The following is a 17,740-nucleotide window of genomic DNA, read 5'->3' as shown; positions in this document are numbered from 1 at the left end:
ATTGATTGCTGGATCATGGTTGTTTTGGACCACCTGACTATTTGAAATGTCCTATTCAATCAAGCATCAAATGCCGTCGAGAAGTGGAGTCAAAATGAATGCTTATTTGAATGGAAAAAGTATCTTTTAACTGTAACACACTGCCAAAATGTGTTCACATTAAAGGACAACCGACACCACTTTTTTTAAATGAAAAACACCAATAAAAATGACTTAAAGTGTCCAAAAGCTACTTCAAATTGAACCCGGAAGTGGCCAGTTTCTGAAGGTCACGCCCCCTTGTTCGTGATGTCACGCCAAGATGTCTTGCCTTGCTCGAAAATCAAAACAATGGCTTCAGATTCGGAGAAGATGCTTTCTTGTTATTCATCCAGTTATGAATATGATTCAAATAGTTCTGAAGAGCAAAGCATAAATGTTTGCACTCAATTAAATAAGTCCTCCCGTATCAATTGCAGCCATCAGGACTCTAATACAGCGTCCCAGAAAATGCTGATGATGGCGCCCAAGCTCCGTTGGAAATGGGCTGATTTGTCTGCTGGGAATTTGTGTCAACTAGTATCAAATAGTAGTCTTGGTGCAACACACAACGATTCACCATCGCGTTATTTGTGTTTTCCTTCTAATTTCGCCATCAACACAAAGTTTTCAGACGAAACAAAGTACCGCAAAATGCATTGTGTGTCGCTTTCTCGGTCAGTGACTATACCTACCGTGACGTCACGGTAGGTATTGTCACCAACTCAAAAACAAGACTACCTGGATATTCAGCGCAATTCTTAAAACGTAAAATACATAGCTATATGCGGTGGAATCTTTGTAAAATACGCTCGGTAGAAGTCATTTTACAAATTATGGACAACATCGGTTGTCCTTTAAGAGAGAACAGCCAAAGTATACACTCTTGAATAACTTGTTAGCTTGCCAAATAGTAGCGCCAAAAATGAGGATGACCTTTGAGTAATGCCACAAAATGAATTTTCTTTCTGCCATTTACTGCGTCAACAAAAAGATTCACGTGGCTATTGCTGAGAATATTTTTTTCCCCCCTACAACCAATTCAGAGTATCCCCTGCCGAGTGCCTGAAGACGGCTGGGATAGGCTCCAGCACCCCCCGTGACCATAATTGAGGAATAAGCGATACGGAAGATGGATGGATGGAAAAACTTCATCAGTCATGTAGGTGTCCCCTCATAGTGCTGGGTTCGATTCCAGCTTTGGCCTTCCAGTGTGGATTTGGCATGGTCTCTACATGCTTGCATGCGTTTTCTCTGGGTACTCCGGTTTCCCCCAACATTCCAAAAAGCTCGGGAGGGAAGTGAATATAACACTCTAAATTGTCCCCAGGTGCGAATGAGAGCACGGAGGGTTGTTTGTTTCTGTGTGCCCTGTGATTAGCTGGGAACCGGTTCAGGGTGTATCCCACCAACTGCCCGAAGACAGCTGGAACAGGCTGCATCCCTTGTGTGGAGAAATGGATCAGAAAATGGATGGATGAAGAAGTCATGTGCATACTGTATGTAGTAACATCCTTGGTACCTAAATTATAAATTTAGCTCACTTTCTACCACCTAATTACGGTCCTACTTTCATCAGTTCAATTACAGTGATCCCTCAGCTACGAATTTAATTGGTTCCCAGAAAGTGTGTGTAAGGCGAAAAGTGTGTCTTCCAAACATTAATTTCCCATAGGTAACAATTAAAATGAGAATAATCCGTTCCCAGGTCACCATAAAACAAATTTGTACTACATAAGACCTAAAACTACACAAAATATACCTTATTTTATGTATAATAAATTTGCCATTTTATTGTATTTAAAGAAATAAACCGTACTGTATAATAAAGTCGTTTTATTTACCTTTGTCCATTATGTTACGCATACATGTACTCTACTGCCCCCTGTGGCCATCATCTGTAATAGAAAATGGCTGAATTTCACATAATGACCAAGTCAATTATTTTGTGATGTAATATAGGGAAAGAAATGCCCATTTCACGGTAAGATCAGAGCATTGACATCAAATGGTGGGTATAGTTTTGCTTTTTGAATGTTGCAGTGCTGATGACCATTTTGTGTTTGGGAGACTTTTATTGGGCATCTTCGTCTTTATTAAATTCATAGAGTTGCTTTATAGAGTTCATAGAAATTTATAGTTTTCCCAAGATATGTTCCAAATGTCTACCATTTCGTGGCAAGCAAACCTGTACTCGCCTGGCAAAGTTGTCAATCACTTCACACACTCCTCTTTTGGGAGAAAACGTTGCTGCAGTGAGGGACTCAGTCGGACACATCTTTTTGGGTCACCCTCCAGAAAGAGGAGTGTGTAAAAGTGATTGACAACTTTGTCAGACGAGTACAGGTTTGCTTGCAACAAAATGGTGGACATTTGGACCACATCTTGGGAAAGCCGTAAATTGACTAAAATTTGACAGAAATAGTTGAAACTATGGAGAATTGTCTGCCATAAACTGAATAATGTGTAGTTGTAATTTGACATAAAAAGCTTTTTAATCAAAGACAAGTGAAATTTTCATGGCTATGCATCTTTTTGGGTCACCCTGTATAAGGACACTTGGCGGTTGGAAACGTACAGTATGTGACTTCCAACCATGAAATCACAACTTGAGCTGCTTTCTGTGTGATCAAGAATGTTTAAACTGTAATCGATTTGTTCGTGGGGATATAAAAAAGTATGGTATAATAATGTTAATGAGATATAATAATGACAAAATTCTTAGAAAAATGGAAGTAAAAAGAGAAGAAAACAGAACTAATGATGAGAAGGTTTCTTCAGCCGTCATCTGTACGTCTTTGAAGGTGTCAGACGTTTTGCTTCTTATCCAGGGGTTTCTGACAAACTACAAGTCCTTTGGCAACACAAAATTCCTACTTATTTCAAACCGATAAACATTTTAAGGCAAAAATTAGTCCAAAAGATAGGCTGCCATATGAAAAACAAAGTAATGTAGTTTATTCAATACATTATAAAAATGAAAATTGTAAAGAACAATACATTGGGGAGACTAAACACATTCTCAGAAACATACTTCATCAACATCGCAGGGATAATACTAGTGGGCCTCAATCTGCAGTTCATATGCACCAAAGAACTAGCAACCACTCATTTGACAACAATGAGGTTGAAATTTTAGCGAAAGAAAATAGATGGATTGAAAGGAGAGTAAAATAAGCTATTTTCCTAAAACAGCAAAACCCTTCACTAAATCGCCATGGTGGAGTGAGGTTCAATTTGGATCGTTCCTACAACCGACTTCTTAGGCAACATAGGCTTAGTTATGCTGATGAGGTTATACCAGTTCAAATGGGGAAATCAGGCCAGTCATAGACCCCATACTCAGTCAGGACAATAGAAGTAATCAGTCAGGACAATAGAAGTAATCAGTGTAGCCGCAGGGAGTAGTCCTCTGCTCCCTCCAACCTGAGAGCAGGGACCTATCATAATAGTGTCCAGCACCGCCATGCCTGGACAGTAGGGATATACATGTAGGGCTGATACTACCAGTAAGACTTTAGTTCGCTGAAGAAGCATCTTGGATAAGAAAGGAAATGTCCGACACCTTCAAATTTGTACAGATGACGGCTGAAGAAACCTTTTCATCGATGGACCACTCCTGTACGACTGAGAGCTTACACAGACAGAACTAATGACTCACATCTCAAAATACACAAATGTTTTCCAAGAGTGTCAGAATATAGCTGCCATGAAATTGGGTGGCAACCAGACCAGAGTGGTTGTGCTTCTTGCCCAGACCCTGATGGGGTAGAATCGTCCATGACCCCATTGAAGACAAGTGCTTTTGAAAATGGGTGGAGATTGGACATTCACTTGGTGGAGGTCCCCAGTTTAGCTTCTAGAAGTGGATCATTGGACTCTTTAGGATGTGTCTGGTTGTCCATGGCCAAAAGGATGGAGGACAAGTGCTCTGTGCGATATTCCATGGCTCTGGACTGCCTCTCAATCAACAGCAGCGTGTTTCTTAACACTGAAATGACGGAAAGGAAACAAAGCTCAGTCATTGCGCTAATGTTGTTTGGAGGGAGGGACCTTACATGGAGACGTGCCGTCCATACAACCAAGAAGCAGCTCGCCGGTTTGCAGAACTTGAGAAATTAAGTGCTGATGACTTCTCAATTCTTGATGAAATTTCTAAGAACAAGACAACGGGTCAGTATTGCATCATGGACACTCCCTCTTTTAATTTTGAATGCCTAAAATTGTGGATGGTACCTGATATTCGCTAAGTGACCTCTTCACGTTTTCATTGTCGACCGTGAGTCTAACCAACATGTCCATCTTCTTAGAAACCTTGTAGAGGCAGTGGATATATTGCTCCAAAAGTGAACAAAACAGCTGTAACAAAATTGAGATCCCGCCTATTTATTATCCAATCAAAAATTTCCAATGCAAATGCAAATTTCCCCAAAAGTAGTTCAATAAGTATACAATAAGTCAATTTTATTTTTACTGAATTTGAGGCATCATTACACTCTGTGTACTTTTTAAATACAATACTGTATTTTTATCAATTTCACAGAAGTATGCTTCAGTATAATAATAATCATCATCATCATCATCATTTAAAGAGCTTCTTCCCCCAAGCCATTAACTCTTTGAACTCTTTCAACTCTTTCAACAGTAGCCAAAATGGAACTGTATAGTGCCACTTAGCAGTTTTTTTTGACGACGATACTAGTGCAGCGTGTTCTACCGGAAACAAATTCCTTGTGTGTTCTACATACTTGGCAATAAAGATGATTCTGATTCTGATCATAATAATAATAATTTCAAGCGCAGCTCTCCAACTCTCTCTGGAGCGTTTCGCAGCCGAATGTGAAGATAAACTCTGAAACCCCCAAATTCCTCTCGAGACAGGCTGTTCAAAACGGTCCCGATTTTAGTACTTACATGCGTACGTTGCATTAAAGAGCAACTGTGGTCCTGCTCCTCCAGGCGGATGCTACAAAGCTGCTCCACCAAAGTCTGCACCTCCCTGAGACTGTCCAGAGTCAGTCCTGGACCAACAGACTCCATCCACGAACTGGTACTTCTCCTTGTCTCAAGGTTACTATAATCGGCTGCTGATCAGAAGTAAATAGCACTGACTATATTACTTTTTGCATTGCAAACCCAACATGGCAGACTTGTATTTACAATACAAAAAATGAAGCAATGGAAAGAAAAACCTGAAGAATTAGAATCCCCCAAGATAACTTGTTCAACGGTATGAGTACAGTGATACTTCGGCTTACGCACGCTTTAGCTAACGAACGTTTTGCCTTACGAACGTTAAATTCGCGAGAATATAATCTTGGCATACAAACTATTTTTCACGAAACACACGGAGCGCCACAATGAGTGATGTGTCGTTCGCGAACAAGCTGGTTCTTGGAGCTCCTGAAATGGCTGCCGGCTTTTCTTTCCCTAGATTCCCGCCCCCAGTATTCGGTTAAAGCCGCACGTGACTGGTCAAGATCTGTGGTAGAGGAGGGAGGGGTTACATAAGCACACACACGAAAGGGAGACGACAGAGCTTGAAACAAAAAAAAAGTGAAAAAAAAACCCAAAAGTGTAATGGTGAGAAAACGGATAGAAAACAGTGAAATTGGGACTCGTTTCAATTTTATTGATGGTCCAAAGGCAGAGTGTAGACTGCAAGGTTAAAATATCCCATCAATCAGGCTCCACAAATAACCCGCACAAGCCATCTGTACAATTTGAAGAGAAAAGACAAGCAAGGGAACCAGCAATTTATGAAGTTTCTAGTGTGTCTGCCTGCATCTGTTGCTGTTGCAATAACACAACTTCTAAGATGTACAACCCAGAGCCCCTTGAGACACTTTATGCAAAAAACTATCCATTCCATCAAGCCATCAACGACCATCACAAAGGTAAATAAAATGACTTTATTAGACAGTACAGTTTATTTCTTTAATGACAATACTATAGCACATTTATTATACATAAAATAAGGTTTATTGTGTGTAGGTTTAAGGCTTGTTTCGTTGAAAATTATGTTTTATGGGGACCTGGGAATCGATTATTCTCATTTTAATGGTTTCCTATGGGAAATTAACGTTTGGAATACACTGTCGCATCCTCGTCGACGCCAGGAGCGTGCCCCTCCCCTCCTGTCTCTTCCTCCGCTGCTCCTTGGAGCGGGCCCCTCCCTTCCTGGCTCTCCTGACTCACGCACCTGTTCCCCATTTCCTTAATTGTGCCTTCTGGCTATAAAGCCACCCTTACCGTTCAGTTGTTGTCGGTGTATTCCAGGAAGTTCCCCGTCACCCCTCCGCACGCAGGTCTGTTTTTGTCCTTGCCCTCTACCTTGCCTGTTTTTCTGTTCATGCCATATGTGTCTCAGTAAAGACCCTTTTTTTGGAATCAAACTATCTCCACCGTGTATTTTGGATCTGACCTTAACCACCTTCCGTCGTCCCTCGAGTCCTGTCACCACTCCTCGAGCAGACGTGACATACACACTTTTCGCCTTACACACACTTTCTGGGAACCAATTAAGTTCGTAAGCCAAGGTATCACTGTACATACCTGCACTCTCTTTTTTTGTTTGTTCGCTCTTCCATGATCTTTTTCTTACCTTCGTACTCTTTGGCACCAGCCTCTTCAGCCACATCTTTCTTTTGCTGTGATTGAGTCCGGCGATTCGAAGCATCACCCACACACTGACACGTGGCTGTCAGTGGGCACTGAAGCCAGGCTGTCACCTCCTTTACCTTTAATCAGATAAAACGCCACATCTGAACCATAGCAAAAAATAATCTGTCTTCTCCACTGTTTATACTAACTCAACATCATTAGCAAGGGATATTTACGATAAATTAAGCAAGGGAGCATTTGTGGTAGGTACATCAAATCTTAAGCATGATGGACTAGTAAACCATGCATCATCTCGTTCGTAAGTTGGGGACTGTCTGGAGACAGAAAGACAAGATAAACAAATCAAGTCACAATATTGAGTGAGTTCTGGACGAATAAAATGAGAACATTTTCAGAAATTTCCCAAAGAACACAAGACAAAAAAATGACTGTCGAGCATCAACTCAATTCATGTGGTGTTTCCAACGGTCATTATTGACAATAGGATGCGCATTGGGACAACTAAAACTAGTCAAAATCCTTCGATTCTAGAAATAGAATAGTTAGTATGTATATGTATATGGATTAATTTAAAAGCTTTTTTTTAATCACACCAATGACTTTATTGTTATTTCTTTTTTCCTCTCTTCACTTCTTTTTATTTATCTGACTATACAGCTGTCTATCTGGCTGGCTGGCTATCTAGCAGGCTAGCAATCTATTTGCTATCTATTAGCAGTCAAGCTGGCTATATATTGTCTATCTAGCTGGCTATTAGCTATCTATCTGGCTAGCTATCTAACTGGCTTGCTATTAGCTATATATTAGCTAGCTTTCTATCTATTTGAGTAACTTCCGGGTTGAGTGAACGCTGGTGCGTGTGGCTGCCGCTGCTCACCCACAAAAAAAACTTATTCTGTGACTGTAAAGTGACCTTAAGAGTTTTGAAAGGCGCTTATTGATTGAATGTATTATTATTATTATTATTATTATTATTACTCCAATTGCGGATAAACTGAGGCAAGGTACACCAATGATTGGTTGCTAGCCGATCGCAGGGCAGATAGGCTAAAGCTAATGTCTTCCTATTCACCAACATTTGTATAGAGAAGCAAAATAAAGATTTGAATGCATTTGTGAAAGATATGCAGTACTTGGTGAAAACCCAAACAACCACAGGGAGAACTTGCAAACTCCCCATCTGAATACTGCAAAATATACTTACAAATATTTGCCACCCAATAAGGAGCACCTAAAAGTCTCACTTCTGTCTCAAAAGCAAAAAGTATGTCTTAAAATGCAATTTGTCGTTTCTATTCCATTTTTCTATCTTTTCTATCCTATTCTGATTTCTTGGATGTAGTATTTTAAACACCCTGTTAATGAAGAATAGACAAACACAATGTTATCACGTTTGAAAGTTTCATTTTGTTACATGCTTGATTGAGCTCAACACATGCGTTTTTACAGCTTGTACACAAACAATGGAGCACAAGAGAATCAGGGGTCATTTTGAGGTGAATGGAGCAAAGGCGGTTGTTAACGAATAATATTGAAACGAAGATTTAACTTCGGGTGGATAAAGAATAGTGGGAATACCCCAGCATGTGAAGAGATCCTGAAGCAAGGTTACAGATGTATCAGTTCATGGAAAGGTCACTCGTTAAAATGTCTACGTATATTTTGATTCATGGATGTTGATGCTTGTACCAGGGAAGTGCCTTGGCCTCCAGGTATACACTGAGAGGCATATGATTGGGACGCAGTGCATATACGTGAAAAAATACTTTTTTTGTTTGTTACTTTTAATTTGCATCCACGATCAATAAAAATCAGGCACAGGCTGCATAGGTTGACTATCAGTTAAAGAAGCGATTTTATATATATATATATATATATATATATATATATATATATATATATATATATATATATATATATATATATATATATATATATGGTGGAATTGTTGGCACGTCTGGGTCAGAGTGCTCGATTGTGCTCTTCCTGTGTGGAGGTTACATGTTCTCCCAGTACCTGTGTTTTTGGGTGGTCTGGGTTTCTACTAAGCTTCTAAATCCACCATTGTACAGTTTTACAACACCGAGCTAGCTACAAAAATAGTTTCACGTGCCTGTTATTTTCCAGTGAGTTGAACAAAAAGGAAGACTGGAAATCTTCCCCAGCTGGAATTGAACCCTTGAAGTCTGTTCTATGAAGCTGATGTGCTAATCAGTTTACCGGTGAGTTCGACTAAAAATTATGAAATGTTGCGTTTGTGAAAGCACCCAAACTCCATTTCTGAAGCGGACTGCTTTGGTCTGTTATGCCAGGGCAGTAGTGCGCAAAAAGAAATACAGGTAACATCCGACTTACGAAATATGGAAGTGGGGGTATGGGTGGGGACTTACGACCACCCGTACTTACGACCACGACCTCCATTTAAAAAAAATAAATATACGCCTGGCACCGCAACGAGCTAGCAGGCCGGCAACGTGTTCGACAATTTTGCCCAGCCAGCCAGCATTTCACTCTCGCACAACAAGCCACCGTGTGATGGCACCAGAGGGGAGAGTTTACCAGTCATTTAGCCTCCGGGTCTCTATTCAACATTTTGAATGTATTTCGACTTACGACCGTTTGGTCGGAACGGAACTCGGTCGTAAGTCGGATGTTACCTGTATCAATTGGTTTGTCATCTTTTGCAACTTTCAACAACAAATAATTATTACATATCATGAGTACTTGTTGAAACTAGACCCTGAGCGTTGGTGCACCCAGCAACTTTCAAAAGTACAGTTTGATAACACTGACCTGTCTGGTGAGGTGTGTCACCTCTTCCAGGTGATCAGGCAGAGCCCAGAATTCCTTGTCAAAGTCCCCACCTATAAATTTGGGCTGAGGAAAAACACTTGTTGTGTGGCTAAAAGCGATGGAGGAGCAGGGTTGTGCATATTGATGATGATGACTTCTATGGTGAGAGTTCCCAACTTCTTTGTCCAGAACTAAGTCCAAAGTGTCCAAAAACAACTCAGAAGAGAGTGATTGGGAGAAAATCACAGAAGAGTCCACACCCATGGAATTAATTTGATGAGCCATTCTGTCCCACTTTTTTGTCTGTGTGGCGTTGCTCAGGTTTAAATCCGACCCAGACAGGCTGGTGGTCTGAAGGTGATCCAATTCAATCCCAGAATCCTGTAAATTCAGGTCTTGTTGTTGGGTAGAGTCACCAAGGAACGCAGCATTATCGCATTTCCTGTCTATCTGCCCAGGTCTTAGAGGGTAAGTGTAGTCCAGCAAAGTTTGATACTCCTGGTTCGGATCCCAGGATGCGGCGTGTCTATTTGTGGATGTGGGCAAAGAATTCGGGATAGCACAGTCCCAATAGTTTGCTTCGTGGTATGACATGGTTTGTCTTCTTGACTGTCCGGGTAAAGAGTAGAGGTTTTGTTTTTTGTGTTCTGTTGTTTGATCTCTTTTAGAATATGAGAAATATGGAGTGGGGGTATGGGTGGGGTACAGAATGGTGGATGATAGTTGAAGCTTCTCTGGACGATCCTTCTTCTGCGACTCCAAAATGTTGTTGGGGAGGTTACACTGAATTGCCTTATTTCTGGTAAAAGTCAATTCAACAAAAGCTTCTTTATGTTCTATCTTTGGGCTGTGTTCTGGTATATCAAAAAGTGAGCTGCACACTTCTGTCGAGGCTGAATGATTGGGGACATCACTGGGGGTGAAGCCATTGCTCACGGATTTCTGGTCTTCTTCTAACCTAGTCAGCAACTTAATCTTAACGGAATGCTGACCTTCATGTTTTCTGCTGGTACTGAGATGCATCTCCTGTGAAATATCAAAAAATGTGTTTTCAAAAATCAAATCACATTTCAGGTACTTGAATTAATTCTGTTATAATCTCAAAGTTCATTTACAGTGACACCTTGGCTTACGAACTTATTTGGTTCCCAGACAGAGTGTGGAAGGCGAAAAGTGTGTATCCCAAAAAATAATTTCCCATAGGAAACTATTAAAATGAGAATAATCCGTTCCCTGGTCCCAATAAAACATAATTTTCTACTTTATAATTTTCTAAGCCTTAAAACTACACAAAATATACCTTATTTTCGGTATAATAAATGTGCTATGGTATTATAATTAAAGAAATAAATTGTACTTTATAATAAAGTCGTTTTATTTACCTTTGTGATGGTGGTTGATGGCTTGATGGAATGGATAGTTTTTTGCATAAAGTTTCTCAAGGAGCTCTGGGTTGTACATCTCAGAAGTTGTGATATTGCAACGGCAACAGATGCAGGCACACACACAAGAAACTTCATTAATAGCTCGTTCCCTTGCTTGTCTTTTCTCTTCAAATTGTACAGATGGCTTGTGCGGGTTATTTGCGGGTCGTTGACGGCTTGATGGAATGGAGTGGCCGGTTTCATCAGCATTAAACACGTGATGAGGAACGTAACCTTCTTCTTTCACCATCTTGAGGAATGATCCCTTGTCGGTGCTTTCTCTGTTATAATTTTATCTAGTTCCTCAACAATTGTGTTCTGTTTAGCTGGGTTGATAGATTTTTGCATCAAGTGTACAGATAGCTTGTGCGGGTTGTTTGTGGAACCTGATTGATGGAATATTTTAACCTTGCAGTCTACACTCTGCCTTTGAACTATCACAGTTGAAACTCTCTCACTGTCGTCTGCGTGTCTCTTTAATGTTTAAACCACTTCCCCTCACTGCTGCGTTCTTGACCAATCACGTGGCTTTAACCGAAAACTGGGGGCGGGGAATAGGACAAAAAAAGTCGGCAGCTATTTTCTTTTTGGAGAACGGCTTCACTCTCTCTCTAGCCTTAAACCCCACCCCCCCTCACTGCTGCGTTCTTGACCAATCACGTGGCTTTAACTGAAGGCTGGGGACGGGGAATAGAGGACTAAAACAATTGGCTGTTTCGAAGAACAGGCTCGTTCGCGAACGACACATCAGTCATTGAGGCACATCCGTGTACGAAAAAAGTTTGTATGCCACGATAAAATTTTCATAAATTTAACATTCGTAAACCGAAAAGTTCGTAAGCCAAGGGGTTCTTAAATCGAGGTATCACTGTGTTTTGATTTTGATGTGGTAGTCGAGTGGTTAGCACGCCAACTTCACAGACATGGATAGTAATTCAAAATACGATAATATCACTACCTGAGATATTCCATCAATGTACTTACCTTCTGTTGGTGCTGCTGCTGATGAGTCTTCTTTAAAATGGATGGCTGTTCCAGATCGAAGAGAGGCTTTCTCATCACATATTGCCTTTCAGCCAAATATCTGCAAGTGGGTGCCATAGTAACACTTTTATGGGTCTGTTGTTTTTCCCTATCTATTGCTCTCTTGCCACCCGCAACATCTGTTGCATTTAATCCCATGTTGTGGCTAACATATGTACTGTATATGGAAGATGCCACTTCCATGGCTGGCTGCATTCAATGGTGTCCACTGGAGAAGATGTCATCGATTAATCTCCTGTCAATGAAATGTAATGTACATTGAAATAAAATTACATCCTTCACTGTTATAAAAAGGACAGAAAATTTATTTTTAACCTGTGTACTGTAGTGCAATTACAGGTAGCTGTACATTGCTATAATTCGACACAAAAGGGGTGACAATAGACACAGAAATTATGCAGTATCGCCCAACACAATTACAATGAATAGCCTTTTCCCTCATCATAATCGTTTGATGAGTGCTGCATACCTAATCTGTGACAGATTAACAACAAAAAAATGCACAAAAAGTACATTGTTTTCTACTTCTGTTGTTAAAGCGTTATAACATTTCTGATCAAATGCTGATGTGTTGCAATACTGCGGATGTTACAGCCAATGAAATATGCACATGATTATCAATAACATTACAAACAATGCAAACATTTTCTATTTCATAACAACACTGGACTTTGTAATTTTTGGGGAATTATACAAATGTATCAACAGTTAAACTAATTCCTCAAACGCACAGGGTAGGGTAGTCAGCGAATGGGGCGAATGGCCTCTCAAAATATCCACAGCAATGGCTTTGTGACAATCTGCTCTTTCCTGAATGATGACGGCGTGTTTCCATTGTTTAATCAAAGTTATAAAAAAAACTAATGAAAATACAAATTTGACCCTGATCTTAATTGTCCAAATGCATCTGGAACAAACTGCATGCTTGCAGGGCCTTGCAATAGTTATGAGTCAATGACATGGTTAACAATACATGACGAATAAACAGGAGGAATAAATTGTGAGTAGATTAAAGAATAAACAGAAAGGCACATAGACATATTTACAATTTAGTTGTCCCCCACAGCCTATGCTATAACAGCATTTTTAAATTAAAATTTGCTGACCATGAGAACCTCGACAGCATAGATGGGAGTAAACTAACGGAATTATGAAATATTTCCATTTGTAATTTAGGTTGAGGCTTCTTGAGTTCTGCAAATGTCACGTGGCAGTGGTCATCATGTGATGAACCATAGCAACAGCCGGCAGGAATTGAACTACTTGTACGAAAACAGCAGCGGTTGCACGAAACACAATGTGTTCAGGGTAACAGGAAAACCAAACAAAAGATGCGCAACACTCGAAATAACTTCAGTCTTACAAAAACATGAATACCGCATGAAGAATTCAACATTTTGGCAATGACGCAAATGACATACAGTACATTGTGAAAAATGCACAAACATTAAACAAAAAATGGTGATGGACGTCCATAAGATCCTGCCATCGATAACGTCAGTCTGAAGTGTATTGTTTTGAAGCGAGGCGTAGCGAGTGTAATCAATCAATCAATGAAAAGTTTGTTTCACCATATAAGCTCGCTAAAGATAGACAAAGACCTAGAAAATGTGGCTCAGCTTCTTACCCCGATGATTAGAGTATATTTGCGAAGAATGTCCATTTTGTCGTGATGAGACGTCTCATAATCGTGCAAGCCCCTCGGCCCTCCTTCCCAAATTGTGTTGCATTCATGTACCAATGTTAAAGCGATGAATTTACCACACAAACCGAACATGCTCATAACCTTCATAGGAAAAAAAAACATATACGTTACCATTGTCAATGAAATATTTAGCTGTTTCAAAACGCTGGACTGTGTGGTACCGGTTCTGCAAAATGTACATTAACTTATTTTCCTTTCGGCTTTTCCGTTCAAGGGATCGCCACCATCGTCCTTCATCTTCAGAGGTTTGATTCGCATGTTTGTTTTGGCCCAGCTTTTACGTCGTATGCCCTTCCTGACACAACCCTCTGTATTTATCCGGGCTTGGGACCGGCACAATAAGACATTGGCTTGTGTCCTCTTGTGGCTATGAACTTAATAAAGACGAAGATACTCAGTAAAAAGCTCCCAAACACAAAATGGTCATTGGCACAGCGGCATTCAGACAAAGCAAAACTATACTCACAAATGTACATTAACGTGGTATAAAATAAACCCTGTGTCTCTCAATTTCTAATCGCTGAAATGTAAATTACTTTTATGTAATGATTTTGTTGTATAGCAATGCATATTGGTGACGTTATTCAAATTTACATTAATCTTCATACTAAATTCCAGGGGAAAAAATTTCTCAATTCCGAGTATCCTTAAGGTATTTCAACGCATCACTGATGTGTGATTGGTCGAGAAGAACGCGAACAAAGTTTTTCCATCTTGAGTCATTCAGTGTTAACTCCTACGCCGATGTAACCGCCATATTAAATGTGGCAAAAGTAGATTTGTCGTGTGGACTAACGGCTAAAAATGTGGACGTTTTTTGAATATTTTGTTTTATTTCAGGCATGGCTAAGACACATGCTGTCTCATCAGTCACATCGGTGGTTAATCTTGAGCCGGCAAAAAGAGAAGTGCTAAGTATCACACAAATGCTTGCAGGGGTTTGTGATAAGCACCGTTTCAGAGTGGATGATGGTTAACAACACACATATAGTGTGTGTGTGTGTGTGTGTGTGTGTGTGTGTGTGTATGTGTGTGTGTGTGTGTGTGTGTGTGTGTGTGTGTGTGTGTGTATATATATATATATATATATATATATATATATATATATATATATATATATATATATATATATATATATATATATATATATGATTTTAATACAATGTTAGAATGTATTCTTTAACATAATTTGGTGATAATACCATGAATGTGATCGCTTTTCTATCAGAAAATTATCAGAATGAAAGTCAGCTTGTCAGGTTCATATGCGAAGTTACTGCTAGCTAGCCTGCACACTGCTCATTAGCTTGCAGGCTTGCTTTCTGCGGTCTCTTGCAGAGTATACTGATGCTAACGTTAGCATGGGGCTGGTCAAAGTGCCACTAACATTCGACTGTTTCATCAATGATATTGTTTCCTTGCAAATTAGAATCATGGCAGAACCTGTTCTCTCCATAAAGGTGAATCCTTCCGTCCATTCATCCTGAAGTGTACAATACTCATCATCTTTTTTTTCTTTTCACTATTTTATTCGTTGGTCATTAACTTGGAATATTTTGTATTTTGTAGTTTATATTTTGAATATTTTGTTTTATCTGCGAGCCAGGTGAAATCATCAAAAGAGCCATATACGGCTCAAGAGCCATAGGTTCCCAACCCCTGACTTAGAAGCATAGTAGTCCTCATTGGATGATGTTAACACCACATTGCAGACATACATAATGAACACCATTCAAATGGATATTTTCCAGGTGCAAGACTGTACAGGTGGTGAACTAGAAGTCCACACAGCGACCCTTCCTCTCCCAGTCTCCATAGCGTGTTGGCTCTGGACCTCGGGGGCCTCCCTTTTCCTTTGTCACAGGATTCACATCTTCAGGAAACCCTTGGGGATGAGAAATGATTCTGTCTGATAAATTTATAACAGCCTCACTCAATTCTCTGTTTGGTGCCATACTATCTTGGTGGTGACATCTTTATTTGTTTTAATGTTTTAAAGCCTTCAACAGTGAGGCATAGATTATTGTATGAGAGTTTAAAGGACAACCGAAGTCTCCGGACAAGTTGTGTCCATAATTTGTAAAATGGCTTCAAATGACTTCTACTGAGCGTATTTTACAAAGATTCCACCGCCTATAGCTATATTTTACGTTTTAAGACTCGCGCTGAATATTCCGGAAGTCTTGTTTTCGAGTCCTTTTTGACGAGTCCTCACGTTACATCACTGAAGGAACGCCCCTGACCGAAAAAAGGACACATTGTAGCAGTCCTTCCATCACGCCAATGCATTTTGCTGTACTTGTTTGGTCTGAAAACTTCGTGAGCATACATGTTTGCAATCGAGGAATTAATCAGCCTGTGGAAACGGGCTGATTAATGCCTTACACGGAGCTTTGTCACCCACTTCTGCCTCTTTTTTTGGTGCTACATTTCCCCCTGCCCTCTATTGCCTCAAAATGGCACGGAATAAAAACATGTATGCTTTCCTCTTCATAACTATTTGAATCATATTCATAACTGAATGAGTAACAAGAAAGCATATTCTTCGAATCTGAAGCCATTGTTTTGATTCTCCAGCAAGGCAAGACGTCTAGGGGTGACACCACGAACAAGGGGGCGGGACCTTCTGAAACTGGCCACTTCCGGGTTCATTTTTTTTGTGCAGATTTTGGACACCTGAAGTCATTTTTGTTGGTGTTTTGCATTTCACTAAAAATATCATACTGCCTGTTTTGGGTATTTTAGATGCTATCAAACGTTTTTCTGATGTCAGTTAGGAAACCAAAAAGTGATGTCGGTTGTCCTTTAAGGTTATGTTATATTATGTGATATTCGATGGAAGCATAACGAAAAAAAGAGAGAGAAACACAGAGAGAGAAACACAGAGAGAGAGGCAGAGAGAGAAGATAGATAGATAGATAGATAGATAGATAGATAGATAGATAGATAGATAGATAGATAGATAGATAGATAGATAGATAGATAGATAGATGTTAATTTTACACCTCGGCCCAAAACACTTACTCTCCAGAAAATCCTTGTTTTTCTCTTCGTCCTTGTCAAACCGTCCCTGCGGAGTAGTAGCTTTTTTCGGAGGTTCTCGGTCCTTTACTGCACCACTGGCGAACCGAAACCATCCTGGATGCCATCCAAATTAAAACACGTTATTAGTGATGAAGTTGGAGCGTTTACTTTTCTCTGTTTAGGTCGGGCACAGTGGACCTCTCTTCGTAGAGTGGAAGGCAGTTTACATCCAAGCTTAAGGTCAGACTATTGCATTTTATATTGAGAATACTAACGCTTTACTTGAGTGGTATCAGCAACGAAAAAAGAGCAACTCGCCTAACAATGGCGTTTCCGAGATAAGACTCTTTGAAGATAAATATTTGAGGCTGAAAACAGTCGACGGTAGGCGAGACATCTGTTTACTTCCTCGGACCCGGCGATTAAACAATTGTGACATTGGAGGAACATAGACGTCATAATTATGCGACGGAAGATCAGGATGTTATTTTATAATATCACCACAAGAGAGCGACAAAGCTTAGTTCCTTTCATTTTACTTTATCAAAAATGCACTGTATAGAATAGATTACGTAAGGAACAATTATCACCACCCTGTAGCACAGTAAAACAATATTTTGGTTTACTGTCACTGCTCTCTATGACGACATATAATGTGGTCACTTAACTCACCAGCTAAATCAATGAACAAAATACAGTACAACATTCATATGATATAAAACCAGAGGTGTAGTCGAGGTTATACGCCGGTATACGGCGTATACACACTTATTTTTCGGTCGACATTGCGATACCGACAGTCAAATGCGGTGCGTTGCTATTTAATAAATTGAAGAAACTACCAGCCGTAGCTCATCTACTCTGCTCTGGTTATTTGTCATCCAAGACTTGGGGTGCGTCCAGGTTCGAGAATAGCGCACAACTTCTTAGACTCTCGGTTTGTTTGGAAAACATTGTCTAACTGAATGAGCAGGGACAAACACTTGCCAACGTTTCTGTAAGTACCTGTCTCTTCTTCCGTATTCAACTGTCTGGAATGATGCACAGAAAATTTCAAATTCTTTGATATCTTTGATTTCCCCTCTCGATAGGGTGATCATTTTAATTT

At 40.0% G+C, this 17,740-nt stretch overlaps 2 protein-coding genes across 2 annotated transcripts; both read right to left on the bottom strand.

Annotated features, from left to right (window-relative positions):
* Positions 1-122: 122 nt before the first annotated feature.
* Positions 123-12,127, bottom strand: cep68 (centrosomal protein 68). Its single transcript, XM_089012661.1, is given in 8 exon segments — positions 123-4,009; positions 4,077-4,173; positions 4,255-4,377; positions 4,933-5,105; positions 6,623-6,758; positions 9,436-10,461; positions 11,844-12,065; positions 12,068-12,127. Coding segments are annotated over 8 exon segments (1,998 nt in total). The 3' UTR covers positions 123-3,848.
* Positions 12,128-14,788: 2,661 nt separating this feature from the next.
* sdhaf4 (succinate dehydrogenase complex assembly factor 4) lies at positions 14,789-17,075 on the bottom strand. The gene is made up of 3 exons (XM_089012219.1): positions 16,951-17,075; positions 16,633-16,746; positions 14,789-15,493 (listed from the first exon to the last, which is right to left on the bottom strand). The coding sequence occupies exons 1-3, from the start codon at positions 17,069-17,071 to the stop codon at positions 15,384-15,386; spliced, it is 345 nt and encodes a 114-aa protein (XP_088868345.1). The 5' UTR covers positions 17,072-17,075; the 3' UTR covers positions 14,789-15,383.
* Positions 17,076-17,740: the final 665 nt, after the last annotated feature.

The sequence above is a fragment of the Hippocampus bargibanti genome, linkage group LG13, assembly GCF_051943395.1.
Source record: "Hippocampus bargibanti isolate YZ-2025 linkage group LG13, ASM5194339v1, whole genome shotgun sequence".
NCBI classification, from domain to species: Eukaryota; Metazoa; Chordata; class Actinopteri; order Syngnathiformes; family Syngnathidae; genus Hippocampus; species Hippocampus bargibanti.
The sequence above is the reverse complement of the archived record's forward strand: the minus strand, read 5'-3'. Positions and strand labels throughout refer to the sequence as shown.

Coding starts and splice junctions, on each gene's coding strand:
- sdhaf4 (XM_089012219.1), bottom strand. CDS start 17,071: ATGTCACAATTGTTTAATCGCCGGGTCCGAGGAAGTAAACAGATGTCT. Junction 16,747..16,950: donor CTCGGAAACGCCATTGTTAG/GCGAGTTGCTCT, acceptor GATGGCATCCAG/GATGGTTTCGGTTCGCCAGT. Junction 15,494..16,632: donor AAACAAGGATTTTCTGGAGA/GTAAGTGTTTTG, acceptor CTCATCCCCAAG/GGTTTCCTGAAGATGTGAAT.